At 47.0% G+C, this 22,290-nt stretch overlaps 1 protein-coding gene across 3 annotated transcripts in view; it reads left to right on the top strand.

Moving 5' to 3' along the window:
- Positions 1–365: 365 nt before the first annotated feature.
- Positions 366–22,290, top strand: part of gabra2a (gamma-aminobutyric acid type A receptor subunit alpha2a) — a 96,112-nt gene continuing 74,187 nt past the window's right edge. For all 3 annotated transcript variants that reach the window (XM_061695852.1, XM_061695849.1, XM_061695848.1), the window contains exons 1-3: positions 366–522; positions 698–771; positions 4,457–4,557. In XM_061695852.1, coding sequence (XP_061551836.1) covers positions 707–771; positions 4,457–4,557 — 166 coding nt within the window. In that variant the 5' untranslated portion in view covers positions 366–522; positions 698–706. The remainder of the gene's footprint in view (positions 523–697; positions 772–4,456; positions 4,558–22,290) is intronic.

Below are 22,290 nucleotides of genomic sequence, written 5' to 3'. Positions count from 1 at the left end.
GGGTAAAGGTTTTACCATATTCTAAGTTGACCCCCAAAACCCACTGAAAAAGACTTAACAGCAAAAAGGCGAAACCATCAGGCTCATGGTCATTTTTGTGGATTTAGCATTAAATCGATCACGTTAAAACGGGAAACTAAAACCAGACTGTTCAAATTATTGCCTTTTATGCTGCCCTCTTCATAAATATCTTTTCAGTTCTATGTTGCTACAGGCGTGAATATATTGATCAAAAAGAAAGAAGTATCGAGCCATTGGTAATTCGCACATCCGTGATGACGGAATCCAGGGAGCCGTGCTGTCCTGCTCACTATTTATTGAAGAGCTCAGCACTCTGCTCAGCTTGCACTCAGGTTGCTCGTGGATGAGCCACGATGATTCTCAGTTAGAATAAATCCACACTGACGGCTCTCACTCTTCTTCTGATTCGTTTTATTCCCGATGCTCGGTCGTCTGCGTTCAGACATTTCCCCCTCCAGTTTCTCTCAACAGCAGTAGCAGCGGACACCTGTCGCGTTTCAGGTAGGCAACTACAATACAGCTCCACGCACGACACACGAAACGTGGATTGTGAGCACAACGTGTAGTTTTAACTTAAATCCGTTTTTGGCTCCTGAACTGACTTAACGATTGCGGTCATGGATAATCATTTCCACGTTTATGTTTTTTGAAAGCGTGTCCCCACTGTCACACACAGGCTTTAACGATGAGAGGACGATGGCGCTCTTACTTCATGACAGTCTTGGTCTCCATGATCGCACTGCACACACGGTAAGTTACGTCTAGTGTTGTTGTTTTTTTTATATAAGATTATATTGACAGCGGGGAAACGTGCGCGCGGTTTTTTGTTTCGTTGTTGACGCAAAGGAGGTGAGCCATCGACGATATGTCACAGCGGATGATCTTGATGATGTGTAAAATACAAGTAGCTCAAAATAGCTCTTGGCACAGTTCAGGACACCAGGCAGGGCATTTGCACCTTTAGGGGGTACAACAGTAGTCATTGACGTGGTACCCTCCAACGTAGGCTACTAGTTTTATACCCTTGACACTTGAATTTTATAGTGAGGGAATATAGGTTTATTTGTGGACCTGGAAAAGGAAGGTGGGGTCTCGGGTCTGCCCTTAATGGCTGCAAAACCCAGTTAAAATATCACGCCCACTGTTAAATTTTAATTGCCACATTTGTCTTTGTTATTGTCACAAAAAGAAGTTAAAATTGCAAAAAATTAATAAAATCATAGCTATGAAAAAATAAAATTGAGACAACCAAGTGTGGACCCTTTAAAGTAGGGATGTCAAACTAATTCTTGTCACGGGCCACATCGCAGCTACGATTATGGACCCATATAAATGAAACATTACCTCATATACTGTAATTACAGTATCCACAACACATTGATGAATAACCAGTTTTGAAATCAGAAGCCTATAAAAACATGTTTGTCAACTATTACATTTCTTTTCAAAGGGGGATTGGTAACAAAAAAATGCTTCCAAATATCTCAATGGTATTACACCAGAAAGCAATTAGGGATTTTGATTTGCTTTCGCGTGCCACATAAAATAATGTGTAGGGCCGGATTTGGCCCCCGGGCCACCAGTTAGACACAAGTGCTTTAAAGGTATAGTTTGTAGTGAAAAAAAAAAAAAACACACACACATGCACTTTAATCAATCATTTATTCATTAATTTCCCGTACCGCTTATCCTCACTAGGGTCGCGGGCATGCTGGAGCCAACCCCAGCTAAGACACAAACACATCCTGTCATGAACGGAACATAGGATAGGACCCAAAAATGCACGACTCCAAAACAAATGGACAGTTTCCAAAAAGAGAGGTTTAATATACGGGCATAGGTCGGTACACAGGCAGGCAATCCAAGAAAGGCAACAGTATCCAAAAACATGAGGCAAAGAGGCGAGGTCGATAATCGGAACAGGGTCAAGTCTTACTGTGAGTCTGTGACTTTGTAAACAAGGAATGCTGGAACACGACGACAAGCTAGAACGAACTGGCGACGAGAGGGAATGAGACACGAGGTTAAATACAATAGGTAATTAGGGTGAACGAGGCACAGGTGGTGAAGATGCTCACAGGAGCAGGTGTGTGTGAAACAGGGGGAAGACAAAAAACGGAACACACACCCATGACTCATCCCTCCCACCCGTTCGCAGTCTTTGAGCCCCTAGGACACCCAACACCTGTGTGTAAAAGTAGTTACAGCTTAATAAGATGATTAAATACTGTAAATAACATAGCTGGTGAGACATGGCTGAGCACAGAATGGAGTGAAGAAGCACCATCGTGGAGGCCTGTCAGCAGTAGAAGCTGCAAGCAGACCAAAACGGCAGACACAGAGCCGCACAAGGACTGCCCTGCGCCAGGCTGACGGAGGATCAGTACCACAGGCAATGATTGAGACCAAGGCAGGCTATTCTACCGTCGAGGGCTGTAGACTTGTAACGATGCCTCGTCGTGGGTCTTAGACCTGACTCTGGGTATTTCTAAAAGGCCAGTATCGGAGGACCTAAGGGTCAGCGAGGGTTCATATGATAAAAGAAGGTCCGTTAGATAGGAGCTGCCAAAACCATAAACCATTTTATAAATAAATTAAACAACCTTAAACTCACACTAAAGTAATTTTCGAGTTTGGTTTCTAAATACATTACATATCTTTGACGGTAAGTGCTGAAAACGCGCAAAGACTGATAACAATTTGGTACTGGATAATTGAGATATACAGAATCTTAAAACTCTTTCACCATCTCAGCTGGCCAGATATTTTGGGCTGGGCTAAAACAGGGTTGCGCTGATGTCATCAGGGTAGAGCGTGAGTTGGCCCTCCCCCAATATATGTGACGGGCGCTGTCCAAGGCTATTACCGGAATTTCTGAGTAACAATAACTTGGCCCATTTCTATCACTTAGCCATCACGCTATACCTACAACCTGAAAAATGCATCTTCCCTGAAGTGTTGTGTGTTATTTGGACTCAGTTGTGGTGGCCCACGCGCACCTCACGCAGATGAGTTGGACAGCTCCACTGTGAAGTAGCCTGCTACATAATAGCTGCTAGTGGACCGGCGTTGGCTCCATCCAATACGCCACAGCCTTGCTCCATGCGCCGCGCGTAGATCCACACAACAGAGACACTGAAGGGAAAGTTAACTGCTTATTATGTTCGGCAAGGCAAACTACGCGTGGGACAGCCGCAGTGACGTCAGCGCGGTCGCCGTCCGCGCGAGTATAAAGAAGCCTTAAGTGTGGTTTAAGGTTTAGTCTCACTTAAACACACGTGATGTTGTGGCTAACTACACACAAGTGAGGCTAGGAAATTTTTATACTGTTTTTTGGCTGGCTAAGAGGTTTCATGACCCAGTGCCAACTCTATGACTGGTAAATGATTAACTAGCAATCTGATCAACATAACGCTCATTATTTGAAGCACAATTCCACAAGACAGGTAACTGACTCAAAAGCGTTGGTGCTTTAAGTTCTCCGTCTCACAGTGTTGGTTCGGACTTTCGGACGAATCAGGCGTGAACGTAAAATCCTTCACGAAGAAGTTGTCAATCGTTTTTTTCTATTTCCTCTCTAAATCAGATAGGCCTAGGACAGACACCGAGGCCTGTCACGATAACAATTTTTTTAGGACGGTATATTATCCCAGTAACTATCACAATAAACGATAGCATCATTGATGTTGCTTTTTTATGCCACTAATGTAATGATATTAGAGCATTATATTAATTCAAGTACATGCTTTTTAAGGGGCAATAGAATCTTTGCCTGCTCTGCTTAGCCCCCTTCATTCCTCACTCCCTCTTCCCAGAGCCCCCACCCCCCTCTCTCTCTATGTAAATATCTCTTTGTAATAAAAGACCCACAAAGACAAGATTGCTTTCTTAATTATTCTGCAAAAGAGGAATTTCCGACACAACACCCCCACATAGTCCTGTAGCTCGGGGGCGGGTCTTGTTATTAATGATTTCAAAGCCTTATTTTACACCTTTGCTGATTGTTGTTTTTTATTCAGTTCAATTTGGCAGGCTTTTTTTAAAAAACGCTCTTTTTTTGTGGTGTGTAAATTTTTTTTGGTCTATTGGTAGGTCTTTATCATTGTTCCTGAAAAACACAGGGAGCTAATGCAGGGCCTCTAAAACCAACCTAATGTGCTCTCTCTTTCTGGTCCTTAACAGCAGATAGGCTGCTAAATTGTAGTTGAAAGTTGCTTATTCTTGTTTTAGGAAGACAAAAAAGGAGAGCGTTAGTCATCAATGCGACTGGAGATATAAGCATGCATTAATACCTCTGTGTTTTAATGGGGGTGAACCCCCCCTCCACACACACACACACACGCTACTCCTACTGGTTTTACTTTTACCACTTACCATCATCGAATGTTGTCTTCTATAATACTGTTTCTAATATGATAAAAAATGTTAATGATAGGTCCAAAGCTGATGCAACACGCAAAGACATCACAACGTTCACTAAGATCCTGGACAGTCTCCTAGATGGCTATGACAACAGGCTGAGACCTGGCTTGGGTGGTAAGTCCATGTTTTGTGTTAAATCATTTGTGTGATAGGATTAATGTGAAGGGGATAATGATAATGAGACGCAGCACATCGATAATCTCTCTCTCTCTCTCTCTCTCTCTCTCACTCTTTCTGTCGCTCCTCCTGGCTTGAGGCTAGTAGATTCCAGGGTCACGTGATGGCCAGACTAACTAGCCAACACGCAGAACTAAATACAAATAAAAACAATCACAATTTTAACCAGTCCCTTTTTGTAAATACGTTTACTCCTGATTACAATTCTTAATTTAATATTAGAAAATGACTTGATATTTAAAGCTATTGAATGTACCTTTTGGCGCTCCATGAGGCTTGAATTCAGCATTACAACAAAAGAACAGATCAGTCGCTTCAACATGACGTAGGCAATACATGTTTGGCTCCTTGTTTGTGATTCAATATTATTTTTATTATGTTTTGAAGGACAGAGGGAAGGGAATTTTACTCAAGTATCACTTTCAGGTACTTTATACAAAACTGGCAATACTTTTCAGATAGGAGGACTGTTGTGGGTGAGGACATACCCTTTTCCGACTGAGGAGCATGGTCTCAGTTATGGAGGTGCTGATTCTCATCCCAGCCGCTTCACACTTGGCTGCAAACTGCTCCTGTGAGAGTTGGAAATCACGGCTTGATGAAGCCAACAGAAACACATCATCTGCAAAAAGCAGAGCTGCAATACTTAGGCTACCCCCTCCATGCCTCGGCTGCGCCTTGAAATTCTGTCCATAAACGTTATGAGCAGAATCGTTGACAAAGGGAAGCCTTGGCGGAGTTCAACCCTCACCGGAAACGAGTCCGATTTACTGCCGGATATGCGGACCGAACTCTGACTCCGGTCGTACAGGGACCGAACAGCCCGTATCAGGGGGTTCGGTACACCATATTCCCGAAGCACCCCCCAGAGGACTCCCCGAGGGACACGGTTGAGCGCCTTCTCCAAGTCCACAAAAAAAATTTAAACTGGTAAATTTCCATGCACCCTCGAAGACCCTGCGGAGGGTGTAGAGCTGGTCCAGTGTTTTATGGCCAGGACGAAAACCACACTGCTCCTTCTGAATTTGAGATTTGATGTCCTGACGGACCCTCCTCTCCAGCACCCCTGAATAGACCTTACCAGGGAGGCTGAGGAGTGTGATCCCCCTGTAGTTTGAACACACCCTCCAGTACCCCTTCTTAAAAAGGGGGACCACCACCCCAGACTGCCAATCCAGAGGCACTGTCACTGTTGTCCATGTGATGCTGCAGAGGTGTGTCAACCAGGACAGTCCCACAACATCCAGAGCCTTTAGGAACTCCGGGCGAATCTCATCCACCCCCGGGGCCTTGCCACCGAGGTGATTTTTAACCACCTCTGTGACCTCAACCCCAGAGATAGAAGAGCCCGCCTCAGAGAACCCAGACTCTGCTTCCTCATGAAGGTGTGTCGGTGGAAATGAGGAGGTCTTCGAAGTATTCTCCCCACCGACTCACAATGTCCCGAGTCGAGGTCAGCAGCGCCCTATCCCCAGTGTATAGACACAGTGTTGATGGTGCACTGCTCCCCCCTCTTGAGACTCCGGATTGTGGACCAGAATTTCCTCTAAGCCATCCGGAAGTCTTTCTCCATGGCCTCACCAAACTCCCCCCATACACGAGTTTTTGCTTCAGCGACCACCATGGCTGCATTCCGCTTGGCCAGCCGGTACCCATCAGCTGCCTCAGGAGTCCCACAGGCCAAAAAGGCCTGACAGGACTCCTTCTTCAGCTTGACGGCATCCCTCACCGTTGGTGTCCATCAACGGGTTCGGGGATTGCCACCACGACAGGCACCGCCTTACGGCCACAGCTCCGGTCGGCCGCCTCAGCAATGGAGGCGCGGAACATGGTCCACTCAGACTCGATGTCCTCCGCCTCCCATGAGGAAAGTTCTGTCGGAGGTGGGAGTTGAAACTCCTTCTGACAGGGAATTCTGACAGACGTTCCCAGCAGACCCTCACAATACGTTTGGGCCTGCCACGTCGGACCGGCATCTTCCCCCACCATCGGAGCCAACTCACCACCAGGTGGTGATCAGGTTACAGCTCCGCCCCTCTCGTCACCCAAGTGTCCAAGACATGCGGCCGCAAGCCCGATGACACGACCACAAAGTCGATCATCGAACTGCGACCTAGGGTGTCCTGGTGCCAAGTGCACATGTGGACACCCTTATGCTTGAACATGGTGTTCATTATCAACAACCCGTGATGAGGACTGAAGTCCAATAACAGAACACCACTCGGGTTCTGATCGGGGCGGCCGTTCCTCCCAATCACGCCCTTCCAGGTCTCACTGTCGTTGTCCATGTGAGCATTGAAGTCCCCCAGCAGAACGATGGAGTCCCCAGTGGGAGTGCTCCCCAGCACCCCCTCCAAGGACTCCAAAAAGGGTGGGTACTCTGAACTGCTGTTTGGTGCATAGGCACAAACAACACTCTCGTCCACCGGGGTAAACCCCAACGTATAGGTGCAGAGCCGGGGGGCAATAAGTATACTCACACCTGCTCGGCGCCTCTCACCGTGGCCAACTCCAAAGTGGAAGAGAGTCCAACCCCTCTCGAGAGGACCGGTACCAGAGCCCAAGCCATGTGTAGAGGCCAGTCCGACTATATCTAGTCGGAACCTCTCGACCTCACACACCAGCTCGGGCGCCTTCCCTGCCAGAGAGGTGACATTCCACGTCCCTAGAGCCAGCTTCTGTAGCCGGGGATCGGCTCCCCAAGGCCCCTGCCTTTGGCCACCGCCCAGCTCGCTCTGCACCCGACCCCTTTGGCCCCTCCCACAGGTGGTGAGCCCATGGGAAGGGGGATCCATGTTACCCTTTCGGGTAAAACCAACAGGCGCTTGCCTTCGAGCCCCACCTCCATGCCTGGCGACAGAGGAGGCCCCCGGTGACCGGCGTCCGGGCAAGGGAAACTTCGATCCACTTATATTTTTCATCATTGGAGTCTTTTAGCCGTGCTTTGTCTGGTCCCTCATTCAGGTCCCGTTTGCCATGGGTGACCCTGCCAGGGGCGTGAAGCCCCAAACAACTTAGCTCCTAGGCTCATTGGGACACACAAACCCCTCCACCACGATAAGGTGGTGGCTTCCAGGAGGGGTTTGTTATCAATTGTCTATGAATCTTCACGGGTCGCCCATGACGCCAACCTGCAGGCTGTTTTTTCCCGCATTCAGGAGGCAGGTTTGAAATTGAAAAATGAGACTGCCCTGGACTTCCTGGGTTTCAGACTGTCACCTGATGGCTCAGAGCCTAATGACTCCCATTTCACAGCAATACTGAATGCCCCCGCACCTGCCGATGCAGCTTCTTTACATTCGTTCCGGGGTTTAAGTTTATGCCCAACTATGCCAGCGTGGTGGAACCGATGAGGGCCTTACTGCGAAAGAACACTGATCTCCTTGACTAAGGCAGCACAGGGGAGTTTTGAACAAGTTATCAGAATCAGAGTCATCTTTATTTGCCAAGTATGTCCAAAAAACACACAAAGAATTTGTCTCTGGTAATTGGAGCTGCTCTAGTACGACAACAGACAGTCAATTGACAAAGAACACTTTTGAGACACAAACACATTGAGAAAAGCAGTCACTGAGCAAAAAGGAGTTGCTAGTTATCTGGTACACAATGCCGATATAAAGGCATGATTGCTAATGGACCTGCACTGAAACTGTTTGACCCAAATAAACACAGAGTGGTCTCAACCAATGCTTCTGATTATGAGCTAGGTGCTGTCCTAATGATGCTGGAGAAGAGGAAGCTGTTGGTTTTGCGCCTCGCAGCCTAAGTGACTCTGAAAATAAATACTCAATTGTGGAAAAGGAGGCCCTGGCATGTGTATGGGGTCCTGAAAAGTGGTGTGTGTGGCTCTGGGGAAGGAAGTTCCTGCTGGGCACACATCACCAGGCGCTGACTACGCTCCTGACTACAAGAGGTAATAACCGGGCTGGGCTTCGCATAGTCAGGTGGTCTGCTTGTCTCATGGAGTTTGATTATGACGTCCAGTACAGGCCTGGATCAGAGAATGATGCTCTGACTGCTTATCCAGGCTACCTCTCTCTGGAACTGGTATGGACTGTTGCAGCAATAATGACAGGAATATTTCAAAGCTACATGCCACGCCTGCCCTGTGCTTGCTAAATTAGGGGCACAAATCCGCAAACCATGCCCAAGGAGAAAGATTACTGTTGACCTTGACTTACAGCCATACTACATTGTACGTAATGAGCTGTCAATAGTGGATGACTGTATTGTCAGAGGTACTTACCGCCTTGATGTGCCAGTCTGCAGAAACAACTGACATTGACATTGCTCACGACACCCATCAGGGAATTGTTCATACAAAACAATGTTTGAGAGAACTATACTGGTGGCCTAAAATGGACAGACAGATTGAAACCCTCATCAAGGAATGTGCCACATGTAGCCACAATGATAAGTCAGCTGTGACCCACAATGCCCCACTGTACGCTGTTCCTTTACCTATTGCTGCCTGGGAAAAGGTTTCTATTGACATTGTTGGGCCCTTCGAAAATGCACAGATAGAATGCAGGTTTGCGATTACGCTAGTGGATTACTACAGTCAATGGCAACAAGTTGCTTTTGTCGCACACGTTGATACTGCAACAATTATCCAGTTTCTGATTGCAATTTTTTTCATGAGAAAGGAATGTGCGAAAAATTGTGAGCGACAATGGTTCTCAATTTACCTCAACTGAGTTCAAAGAATTTCTCACACAAAGAGAAATTGTGCACCTCAGGACATCTGTGTACTGTCCGTACACTGCTTCAATATAATGTATACCCTGGAAAGCCTTCATGCGATCTTTCCTTATGGATTATAGAGCAACTCCTCATGCAACCACTGGAGTCGGTCCAGAACAAAACCCCAGATCCTGGATGTCATTCCTGCCACAATACATGAAGGTTATGTAAGAGAAAGGGTGAAAGACAAACAGGACAAAGTGAAGCAGTACACAGATTTGAAGAGAAGTGCGAAACATCAGTGCTTTCACCGTGGAGATCAAGGTTGAGTCAGGAAGCCATGAAAAGTTAAAAAAGGGAACAAATGTTCACAAAACCCTAGACTGTGGTGAGACAGAACAGTCCCCACACGTACCTGCTGGATGATGGGAGAACCTGGAATGTGTGGAATGCATCACACCTGTATGGACTACCATTGTGGGACATAGACAGAGAAGTGAGAGAAGTTCCCAACTAGAGATCCATGGTCATCCAGAGACTGATGAACAGAGACCTTCTAGGGATAAGCACCCCCCTGCTTGCACCGAAGACTATGTTATGGGCTAGCCATACCGTGTCGGCTTGCATGGGCTAAAGAATGTGGGTCACTTGAAAACAAACCACAACAACAAGACACACTGTGCATTGTAATACCATTGTTGGAATGTGAAAAAACAATTTATAATTTGTATACATGTTGACACTGTTAAGTGGCTGCTATTGTTGTTATATATTGCTATTATGCCTACTGTAGGTTTAAATAGTATCAGTACACCATGGAATGTTTATTTTGAATGAAGTTATTGACAATATTGAATGTTCTTGAGTGCACCTGAATTTCGTTGTATTATGTCTTTTACAATGACAATAAAGAATCTTCAATCTTGAACAATCAGATGATATTTGATTTTGTATTAAAATGTATTGCATAATCAATTTTAACTGTTTATTAACCAATTATTGTTGTTTATTTGGTACTGTTTAATACCAAATAAGTTTGATAAAGTTGATCTAAACTGCATTAATAACACTAAATTGTCTTCAAAGTAACCATTCTCATATTATTGTAGGTTATACTGTATAAGGATACCAGCAAAGGAGAGGTTTGGTCATATTGCTTTTGTTTACTTAAAAACTATTTTTTTACACACTTTCGCATGATAATCACTGCACTTTACACTTCCCCTGGACCTCTGCTATTGCCTTGATCAGACTCGACACGTTTGGTCTCTCACGATGGCACTATGTCACACTTCAGTCATAAAATGTTGACATGCACGTCACTCACTACGTGACATGTATTATGATATCACGTACCCCATTTTTTATGATCATTGGGCTTTATCTTGTCAAATCAAGCACTCTCTGTGGAGGTGGGACCGGAAAACAGGTCACCCCGACTGGATACAAACGTTACCTTGGTCACAGATACAGTATAGCTTTACTCGCATTGTAGCAAAAGCACATACCCTGCGATTGGCTGGCAACCAGTTTAAGGTGTACCCTGCCTCCTGCCCGATGATAGCTGGGATAGGCTCCAGCACGCCCGCGACCCGAGTGAGGAGAAGTGGCTCAGAAAATGGATGGATGGATGGATGGATGGATGGAGATGCAGCCATTCAACATGTTGAGAAAGCTGCATTAGAGAAATGCTGGAGACTTTTAATGGGCAGTACGAATCTTGATGCAAAACAGGTTGCTTTGATCTACTTGTACCGTTATTAATGTTATTTTGCACTTTTTCTTAACCCACTCGAAACTTGATTGGCAGCATATTGCCTGTTAAGGCATTAATTACTCTTTATACCGCTATGCCAAATGTTTAATATTTAAGTCAAATTTTTGTGAACAGAGCCTGAGTCTGATTTATTAAGTATTATTATTATTATTTATTGTTCTACAAATCAACATCAGTGTTTGTTATTCTTGAGAATTAAAATTTCCCCTTTAAAAGGATGTACTTGAATTAACATAATGCTCTCTATATATATATCATTACAGCAGTGGCATAAAAAAGCAACATCAATGATGCTATCGTTTATTGTGATAGTTACTGGGAATATATACCGTCCTAAAAAATGTGTCATTGTGACAGGCCTAGGTGTCTGTCCTAGGCCTATCAGATTTAGAGGGGAAATAGAAAAAAACGATTGACAACTTCTTCGTGAAGGATTTTACGTTCATGCCTGATTCGTCCGAAAGTCCGAACCAGTGCTGTGAGATGGAGCACTTAAAGCACCAACGCTTTTGAGTCAGTTACCTGTCTTGTGGAATTGTGCTTCAAATAAAGAACGTTATGTTGATCAGATTGCTAGTTAATCATTTACCAGTCATAGAGTTGGCACTGGGTCATGAAACCTCTTAGCCAGCCAATAAACAGTGTAAAAATTTCCTAGCCTGACTTGTGTGTAGTTAGCCACAACATCACATGTGTTTAAGTGAGACTAAACCTCAAACCACACTTAAGGCTTCTTTATACTCGCGCGGACGGCGACCGTGCTGACGTCACTGCGGCTGTCCCACACGTAGTTTGCCTTTATACTCGAGCGCAATCCACGCGCGCAGTTTTGAAAATGTACTGCAGTCGCTACGACTGGTATTGGCTAGGACACCACAGGGTGGAGTTTCCTCTGCATTTTTTGGGCCATTTCCGGTAGCCGTTTTTACTTTCCTTTCTGTAACAAGGAACAAAGCAAAAACAATGGCGACCGTGAAACAGTGACTGCTAGAACAAATGGACCTAGATGACCAGATGATACGTTTAATTATGCTGCAAAATCGATCGAGAAGGCGGCGGCGCAGATGCTATGTAGAACCAAGGGGCACGCTGAGTACATCATCACAGCATGTGACGAAAACGGACCAATCACGAGAGATGATCTCCGCGGCGTTCGAAGCGCAGCAACAATTTTTTATGTGTGCACGTCAAGCTATGCCGACGGGCCACGCGGGGCAATTCGTCAGTCACGTGATGCAATGCAGGCATTGTAGGCCGCGCGACCATGGGAGTATAAAGAGGGCAGCCCAATTAAAACTACCTAGTCATCAATTAGGAGTAGGGCTGATCGATATGGGAAACAAATCTTTTGCGAGTGTTTTCTTTGTTTATTGTAAACAAACATTGACATTGTGATTTAGCATGTGATTTTTCGGGAAGAAGTTTTACTTCAGTATTATTCACTGAACACAATAAGTTATTCTCCAGCCCCTTTCCAAAAAATTTTAATATCATGGAAAAGTTTATTCATTTAACATAATTCGATTCAAAAAGTGAAACTTTCATAAATTATAGTCAGGGCCCAAAATGTAAACAAGTTAAAGTATTTATTTGTTTATGTTTACATCAGGCACGATGTTTACATCAGGCACGGAATTGTGAACGCGGCCTCAGCCTCACAGTTCTGAGGACCCGGGTTCAATCCCCGGCCCCGACTGTGTGGAGTTTGCATGTTCTCCCCGTGCCTGCGTGGGTTTTCTCCGGGCACTCCGGTTTCCTCCCATATCCCAAAAACATGCGTTAATTGGAGACTCTAAATTGCCCGTAGGTGTGACTGTGACTGTGAGTGCGAATGATTGTTTGTTTGTATGTGCCCTGCTATTGGCTGGCAACCAGTTCAGGGTGTACCCCGCCTCCTGCCCGATGATAGCTGGGATAGGCTCCAGCACGCCCGCGACCCTAGTGAGGAGAAGCGGCTCAGAAAATGGATGGATGGATGTTTACATAATTTGAGCTTCCAGCTCATAAAACTCACAAAATCAGGAATTAAAAATTGTTTAATACTGTGAAGAAAACACCATTTAACTTCTCAGTTTTTGTAGAAAAAAACAGAAAGAAACCAAAAACATGCGTGGTAGGTTAATTGAAGACTCTAAATTGCCCATAGGTGTGAATGTGAGTGTGAATGGTTGTTTGTTTATATGTGCCCTGCGATTGGCTGGCGACCAGTTCAGGGTGTACCCCACTGCTTGCCCGAAGATAGCTGGGATAGGCTCCAGCACGCCTCGACCCCAGTGAGGAGAAGCGGTACAGAAAATGGATGGATAAAGCGATCAAAATATGGTACTTTCAAAATGATGTTAATCTTCAATACTTTGTGGGAATCCCTTTGCTTTAATCACTCGATGCGCTGTGGCGTTGAGCCAATCAGCCTGTGGCATTGCCTGGGAGTTATGGAAGCCCAGATTTCCTTGATGCTTGGTGTCATTTCTTCTTTTTTTTTGGGTCTGGTGCCCCTTGATAACACCCCATAGAGTCTCAATGGAGTTAAGATCCCTTGAGTTGGCTGGCCAGTGAAGCATTGTGATGGCATGGGCATCAAAACAGGTTTTGGTGCTTCTGGCGGTATGGGCAGGGGCCAGGTCCTGCTGGAAGATGAAACCTGTATCTCAATACAGATCCTCAGCAGAAGGAATTATGAAGTCCTCTCAAACATTCTGGTAGACTGTTGCGGTGACCTTGGATTTAAGAAAGCAGTCCCGTCTTCCTCCAAACCAAACCAAGCTCTTCTCCCGTCTTCCTCCAAACCCTTGGACCTTGATTCCTGAATGAAAGGCCCACTTTACTTTCATCGGAAAAGAGGACCTTGCACCACTGGCCAACTTCTTCTTCTTGGCCAAGTGGAGACACTGCCTACGTTGGCTCAGGCTCAGAGGTGGCTTGAACCGAGTGTAGCGGTTATGGAATGCTATAAGAATTCTGCTTAATTTAGAAGGAAACGATGAGTTGGAAGCGACGCCTGCGTCACTTCCGGGTTATCGTAATTTTAAATTACAGCGTTATAAATCAAGATATTTGATATATATGAGTGGCACCACGTCATATTTTTAACCAGTTTAACTTGAGGCGAAATGACGACAAACCTTTTCAATAAGTCTCTTATCGGAAGGTAGCTAAAGTATAGAAACATTGAGTTCCAGACTTTCCAGAGGTTTCGTTCTGAACCCAAACACACACACACACACACACACAATCAATGCAAGTGGTGAATTTTATAGAACTTTTAATAATAAAAAGGGGTTTTTACAGAATAAAACACAGACAAACACAATACAAACAAAGTACAGACGAACATTGGCAAAGGAAGGGATTTGTGACGTGAGATGAGCAGAATGGGCATGTAGTGAATGTGTATCGCTGAGGACTCCTGTTCTCGTTAATATAAACCCAAATATGCACTAATCCGTACTTTTAGTACACCGCAATGTTGGACGTACGTGTTTCGAACACGTTTGAGGCAGGTGAGTCAGGCTCACGAGTGTTCGGCCGGCCCGGTCCGCACCGGGAACAGGTGGATTCGACGGAAGGGAGGAAGGAAAAAAAGGAGGAAAAGCAGGAGGCCAACGAGTTCCCAGGCAGGACGTCTCTCGGGTGTCTCTGTTTGCCAGACGCGTTGCGTCCGCATCCGTCCCCTCGGACTGACATCGGGCTCCCAAACAGGGTAGCTCGGAGCGCTTGCAGGATGCTCTGCAGCCGGGGATCATCCAATGCGTCCTTGCCACTTCGGGTGAGGTGCGCGTCCTGCCTGGCCTGGTCGTCAGCGAGATGGTTGGGGTGAGACCAAAGGAAGACTTCTCCACAAAACTCCCAAAACTTCTCCAACTGGTCCCAGGTCCGGCCCCTTTTATGGGTTACCCCCCCTCCTTTTCTACCACTTTGTCAACACCGAGGGCTGGAATGCCTTTTGGCAATTTGGGTCAAGGAGGAACTCCTCCCCTGGGTTCGGGTCCAGTCGTTCTTTTCCTACGGAAGAATTTTATTTTGGGTCGCGCACCTAAGCACTGGTTCAGAAGACCCTGCAAGTTCTGAGTCTTTCGGTAGAGCAGGTAGGCGATGCCGAAGGTCATGCAGTAACCGAGACTGACCAGGGCAATTAAGATGTTATCTGCTGCGGACCAGAAATGCATGAGCGGGAGCTCGGATGTTCTGTCCTCAGTGCTAATAGCGCGTTAGGTGTTGTCAATGTGGGTGATGTCAATCGCTTGAGTTCCTTCAAACTGAATCTGTGTAAGCGTCTCAGGATCAACTTCCAATTTGTACTGTCCGAAAAAGTTAGAAATCTCGATTTCGCTCTCATAATTTACGGTTTGCAGGTGGTAGAGGGTGACGTCCTCAATATGCAAAATGCCATCTTTGGGGACGTCGAGCCACGCGGTTTGATTTGGCAGGGCGAGTCTCGTCGTGGTGTCGTGGTGGTCATAACTCAGCGTTGTGCTTAGGGCTGGTGTGTTGACTAGCCACTTGGACCCAACAATTTCCGTGAGTAGTAGTAACCTGGTAGCGAGGTGTAGCTTCTGCTCTACATCTCTTCAGGCCACAAATCCCATCCGCTACATCTCGGATGAACGGCTTACTGGGACACAGGTAATGGATGTCTTTGGTGAGGATGCACGTGCAAATTTGGCGCCAGATACAGATCAGGGTTACTCTCGTGATAGGCGACTACCGTGGGAGTACTGATTCGGACGTATGTGTCGCTTTGCCAGGTGCCAACATTAATTACGTCTTTTAGGCGATAGTTGTTGCGGGAGTCGATAATTGGAAGAGAAACAAGGAAGGCTTCTTCTCGGAATTCGGGGTTGACATACAGGACAGTGGAACTCCCGAGAGAAAAGAGAGAGCTTGGACAGGGCTAATGGGGCTTGGCAGAGCTTTAGACAGGATGAGTTTCAACGTCGGGATAAGGGAGTAAGTGACTATCTCACGGTGTTACCGGTGCAGGCGAGTTGGTTTGCGATGAGTTTGTGTGAGTGGGTGAAGTCGCGGGAGACGCTTCAAACGCTCCACCATCATTCCAGTCCCCAAGAAACCTGCAATCTCTGGTCTGAATGACTACAGGCCTGTCGCCTTGACATCTGTGGTCATGAAGTCCTTTGAACGTCTCGTGCTGGACCATCTCAAGAGTGTCACAGGTCCCCTGCTGGACCCCCTGCAGTTTGCCTACCAAGCGAACAGGTCTGCGGATGATGCAGTCAACATGGGACTGCACTTCATCCTAGAACACCTCGACAGTGCAGGGACCTACGCGAGGATCCTGTTCGTGGACTTCAGCTCAGCGTTCAACACCATCATCCCTGAACTCCTTTCAACCAAGCTTCTCCAGCTCAGCGTCTCACCTGCCATCTGCCAGTGGATTTACAGCTTTCTGACGGGCAGGACACAGCAGGTCAGGCTGGGGGAGGCCACCTCATCCACACGCAGCATCAGCACTGGGGCGCCCCAAGGTTGTGTCCTCTCTCCGCTGCTCTTCTCTCTCTACACGAACGACTGCACCTCAGCGAACCCGACTGTCAAGCTCCTGAAGTTTGCAGATGACACCACTGTCATCGGCCTCATCAAGGACGGTGACGAGTCTGCATATCGACAGGAAGCGGAGCGGCTGGAGCTGTGGTGCGGGCGACACAACCTGGAGCTGAACACGCTCAAGACGGTAGAGATGATCGTGGACTTCAGGAGGCATCCTTCGCCACAGCTGCCCCTCACGTTGTCCAGCTGCCTTGTGTCAACCGTCAAGACCTTCAAGTTCCTGGGAATTACAATCTCTCAGGACCTGAAGTGGGCGAACAACATCAACTCCGTCCTCAAAAAGGCCCAGCAGATGATGTACTTCCTGCGGCTTCTGAGAAAGCACGGCCTGCCACCGGAGCTGCTGAGACAGTTCTACACAGCGGTCATCGAATCGGTCCTGTGTTCTTCCGTCACAGTCTGGTTTGGTGCTGCTACAAAAAAGGACAAACTCCGACTGCAACGGACAATCAAAACTGCTGAAAGGATTGTCGGTACCCCCCTACCCACCATTGAGGACTTGCACGCTGCCAGAACTAAGACAAGGGCGTGCAAAATCCTCTCGGACCGTCTGCACCCCGGTCACCAGCTCTTCCAGCTCCTTCCCTCAGGTAGGCGCTACCGATCAACGCAAACTAGAACTAGTAGACATTCCAACAGCTTCTTCCCTCTTGCGATCAACTTCTTAAACACCTAACCTATAATTCCATTACAACAAGCTGGCAATTTTTTGACTTGAGTTCGTTGTCACATTTCTGGGGGGCCAATTATGTATTACTCGTGCACTCACTGTAGTTGTCTCGCCATGGTGCACTATTTGCATATACTGGCCACTCATGCCAGAGTAGCATCTGCTCCATTTGCACACTGATTGAGGAGTATCTGTAACATTTGCACAACCAACATTGTCCCAGATGATCGCACTACTCGTCACTTTAAACCGCATACACTCCTTGAAGTCTCAGCGCCCTTTGCACAATGGTCATTGCACCGGACTATTGCAATATTAGTCGTTCGAACTGCTCTAAGTGCTAGAGGACTCTGCATCTTTTTGCACAATTGTTTTTTGTCAATGTCTTTATGTCCCCAAAGTGTTCTGTAAATTGACTGTTTGTTGTACTAGAGCGGCTCCAACTACCGGAGACAAATTCCTTGTGTGTTTTGGACATACTTGGCAAATAAAGATGATTCTGATTCTGATTCTGATTCAGGTGCAGTTGGGATTGTACTGAGCGTATGGATCACCAGGTGTTGGTCTGTAGCCAGGTCCACTCTGATGATGTCATCACCCTCAGTAGGACCCACTGGAACGAGAGCAATGCGTCGCGAAGTAACAGTGAGTTGGACTCCACCAGAGCTAAGCAATGGGAAGAGGTCTCGTGGAAGGTGACCACTCATGGGGACCGTGAGGCTGAAGTTGTTGAAGTCGGAGCAGATCAAGAGGCCAAGCCAAGTGGATCTGGGGATGTGAATGTCGTTCCGTGTGTGGTTCTGAATCAGCAGCACGGTTGTTCGGGAAGCTTCTAGGAGGGGTATGGCATGCAGCGACAAACCCTGGTCATTAAACTCCGGCAAAGGCTGAAAGAACGCATGTTACGGGTTGGTTAGCGCACGCGACCAGTCAAATAGGGAAGTTGATAGTTGACGCTTTTACAATAACTTCGTCTTCACTCAAAAATTCGCAAGCGTCGGGGATGGTTTGTCCCAACTTAAGGTTTAACGGTTGGACTAGGCGGTGGGCGGAGCCGCCATTAGTGTGCGACCACAAAACATCGTTAATAGGCCTGTCCGACTGGCCTTGAACGGCGAGTCTGACAAGTACATCCGCGCCAATGTAAGCTTTATGCAGCAAATTGGGGACTACTAGGAAGCAGTGACTTAACGAGCGATGGTTCCATTGCAGGTTTAGGATGCATACGCCCACTGCAGTGACGGTCAATTGAAGGTCAGGAGGCTTAAGTCGTAGGATGTTAAACGGTGCCTAAGAGATTGCCACTTTGTCAGCCCACAAGGCCAGGATGACGTCGTCTGTTGGGCAGTCATGCAAATTAATTCCACCAGCAACATTAGGGCCGTAGCACTCTTCGTGCGGTGGTTGGACAAGATGGCAGAGAAACGTGTAAAGTTCTCTAAGTCGGTTCAGTGGTGGCAAGGCGGCTACAGGGGACTCGGCGGTGTCATCAATGGGGGTGTCGTTACTTGAAGGAGTGCGGCCTGTCAGGTCGCCATCCTCCGAGTGGCCCCACCCCAGGCAGGACAGTGAGGACAGTTCCCGAGTTGGTGGTGGTAAAGCCTGTTCCACCTGCCCCCACAGCTGAAGATGTTTGTAATCGATTAGTGGCTCGAACCGGTAGAGCAGGTTTTGGCAGATGAGCAGGGGGACTGTTTCAATTGGAGACACGTAGACTGGGTGGACGAATGTCATCGGGCCAATTGTCCAGTGGAGCATCGTTACGGTGTTTAGCTCGGTATTAGTTACTGAAAATGCACGGATAGTTAGTGCGCAGCGTTGCAGTGGAAGGTCGCGGCCACTGGCTTGTAGCAATGTCAAAAGTTGATTGAACACAGGATGGGACATAACAGGGATGTCTGCTGCGGGGTCAATCAGAGCTTCTTGGACAAGTTCATGCTCAAGCGTAACGGGTAAATAGAACTTTCGGGACGTACCTTTAGTGGTTAGTTCACCCAAAAGCTGTTGGAATGGCAGAACGTTATTGCGTAGACTAATGTCACGCGAGTCAGGGGCCTGGCCTGGGTCTCGTAGGTCGATTAGGATGTCACGAGAGAGGTTTAGGGATTGGTCGCCACAAAGTGGTCCGCGAAGGTTATGGCGAGGTGAAGTCGTCGAAGAGTCAGCCGGGGTCACGGAGGCACTTGGCAGGTCATTAGGAGAACAATGGAGGTTACCTGGATGACCTATTGCGTCCTCTGTGGCCTGTTCGACTCAGCCAGGCCTCGTCATAATGATGGGTCCCACTTTTTGTCTTTGGACAGGCTGCGGAGCACCTCAAGTACTTATTCTGCCACGGCACTAAATTCCCTTTGAGAGCTGTTGGTTCGGGAGCCCTTTTCCCGGTTGTCACTTGTCGTTTTAGGGTCTCGGTTGGACGAGTCAGATTTAGGCTGGTCGTTACGTGTACCCTGTTTTGATGTGTAAGTTTGGCACGAATTAGAGCTGCGGTCATTCCATGATTTTGATTTGTCGTTGAATTGGCGTTGTTGGTTACGAGGACCATTGCTGTATGAGGGCCGAGATTGGTTTTATGGGTTAAACGACTTATTTTGATTGTCGGGTTTAACATTGCCAGAACGTGGTGTGTCAGTCACATGCGTGTTGCATGTAGCTCCCTCGAATTCCATCACTTGTTCATGAGTGAGGGAAGAATGGAACGGGAGATCGACAGGCGGATCAGTGCAGCGTCTGCAGTGATGCGGACTTTGTATCGATCCGTTGTGGTAAAGAAGGAGCTAAGCCGAAAGGCGAAGCTCTCGATTTACCGTTCGATCTACGTTCGAGCTGTGGGTCGTGACCGAAAGAACAAGATCCAGGATACAAGCGGCCGAAATGAGTTTCCTCCGCAGGGTGTCCAGGCTCTCCCTTAGAGATAGGGTGAGAAGCTCGGTCATCCGGGAGGATCTCAGAGTAGAGATCACATCGAGAGGAGCCAGATGAGGTGGCTGGGGCACCTGATTCGGATGCCTCTCGGACGCCTCCCTGGTGAGGTGTTCCGGGCACGTCGCACCGTGAGGAGACCACGGGGACGACCCAGGACACGCTGGAGAGACTACATCCTTCGGCTGGCCTGGGAACGCCTCGGGATCCCGCCGGAAGAGCTGGATGAAGTGGCTGGGGAGAGGGAAGTCTGGGCGTCCTTGCTAAAGCTACTGCCCCCGCGACCCGACTTTGGATAAGCGGTAAAAAAAAAAAAAAAAAAAAAAGCGGTAGAAAATGGATGGATGGTTGGATGGATGGATGGACGCTTTACACAAGCTTGTCTCAAGTCTCCCCTGTTTAACTGTGAGGGCTGCAGATAAGCACGTGGATGAGTCAGAGAGTCGGTGGACAGCTCTTGAGCTAATTGTAGCTCACGTCTGACAGCTCCGTCTCCCTGATTACCATATGAGTCCTGAGCCCGTACGACTGTTCCATGTCTTTTGAGCGTTCCGCTTTGAGTGTGTCGGTGCGTTCGGTGAGCCGCTGAATGCACCGGAAGCTTGCCACAGCAGAATGGTTGCTTGCTGATGTTCGGCCCGTAATTCAAGCACTTGGTCATTAGACGGTCGGTTCTTCTACCAGTTTAGCTTTTTAGTGGGCAATCTAAGCGTCATAAGCGTCTTGTAGTTGGTTATACTGACCTCCGGAAGTTAATTCGCTCGATGTCAGGGCTTGGGTTGTTTTATCATCATCATAGTTTAATCTGCCGCTGTCTTTTGATGGCAACTGTGCAGCCTCAGCTGCAGCAGTGAGGTCGGCTAGCCGAGCCTCCGCATCATCGTATTGCATTTCAATGTCAAAGAGGCAGGATTGTAGTCAGCCAAGTTTAAGCGCGCGGTGATGTCTTTTAATTGTGCAGTTAACTGGAAGTGTTTATGCTGTTCATCTTCCAGTCTGCATTTCACCAGAGCATCCTCGCGGTCACTCCATTTGAGTTGGGCCACCACGTTCAACACCATGCAGCCAAGAGTTCGCGCGAGATATTTATCTTTTAAGGTTTTGTGCTCGGCGTTACTCATAAGTTGTGTGATGTTGTCATTGAGGACTTCGAGGCCAGAATTTTTGACGGACTCCGCATAGCCCGGGACAAGGTCCCCTGTTAAATTGCAGACGAGTTCTTCCATTGTGTCAAGATTGTCGTATTGACTGGGAATTTCTGGAAGTTCCGCCATGATTTGCGTTGCGCGTCCAGTAGCTTGTACTAGGTACGCAACTAACTTGTTTGTAATGTAGGGTCGTTTGAACAGTGCGTCTTGTTTGGAATAGAGGCACCATACAGACGATATACTTATGTGTTAAACACTTAAATTGTGTTTGCAAATTATGGTGTGAGGGTTGATCACGTACTTTAAAGGTGTTTGAGAATGTGCATAGAAGCAGTGATCGAGGAGCACAAAAGTGTTGACGCCGTCCAGCGACGCGCGTACAATTTATTTAATTGAATTAATTTGCTGCGTGAGAGTTGGCAATTCAATTGGTGATTTAAAATAGTTTTATTTCACTTTGGGTAAAAGTCAAATGTACTTATGATTAGACTTGTGAATTAATTGATTGCTTGTATGGCTGCTACAGGTGTGGCTTTTAGGCCAAGTGAAGAGGCATCAAAAACAAGCGTTTTAAAGAAAGAAAAATGTTTTAAAAAATGAAAACCGGAGTGATTAAAACAGCCAAGCAATTAATTAATGAACTCCACTTTGTAAAATAAATCTGTTAATTAACTGTGGTTACTGAGCAGTTGTCAGTTTAATTCGACAGAAGGTATTGTGCACGTTTACTGGTGGGAGGTGGCGGTCTTGCTGTATAGCAGTGCCGATGCTTTCCGGCGGTGAAACTCGTTAGAGTCTCACGTTGTAAATCCCAAAACTGGTTAAAAATACCAGACATAAAGCTTTAAAGAACGATCGCGGCGTCGGGTTTCGAATATGAGCGAAAGGCTTTTAACTTAAAAAAA

Source organism: Phycodurus eques, chromosome 14, assembly GCF_024500275.1.
Source record: "Phycodurus eques isolate BA_2022a chromosome 14, UOR_Pequ_1.1, whole genome shotgun sequence".
Classification (NCBI taxonomy): Eukaryota; Metazoa; Chordata; class Actinopteri; order Syngnathiformes; family Syngnathidae; genus Phycodurus; species Phycodurus eques.
Note: the sequence above shows the minus strand (reverse complement) of the source record. Positions and strands in the feature narration are given on the sequence as shown.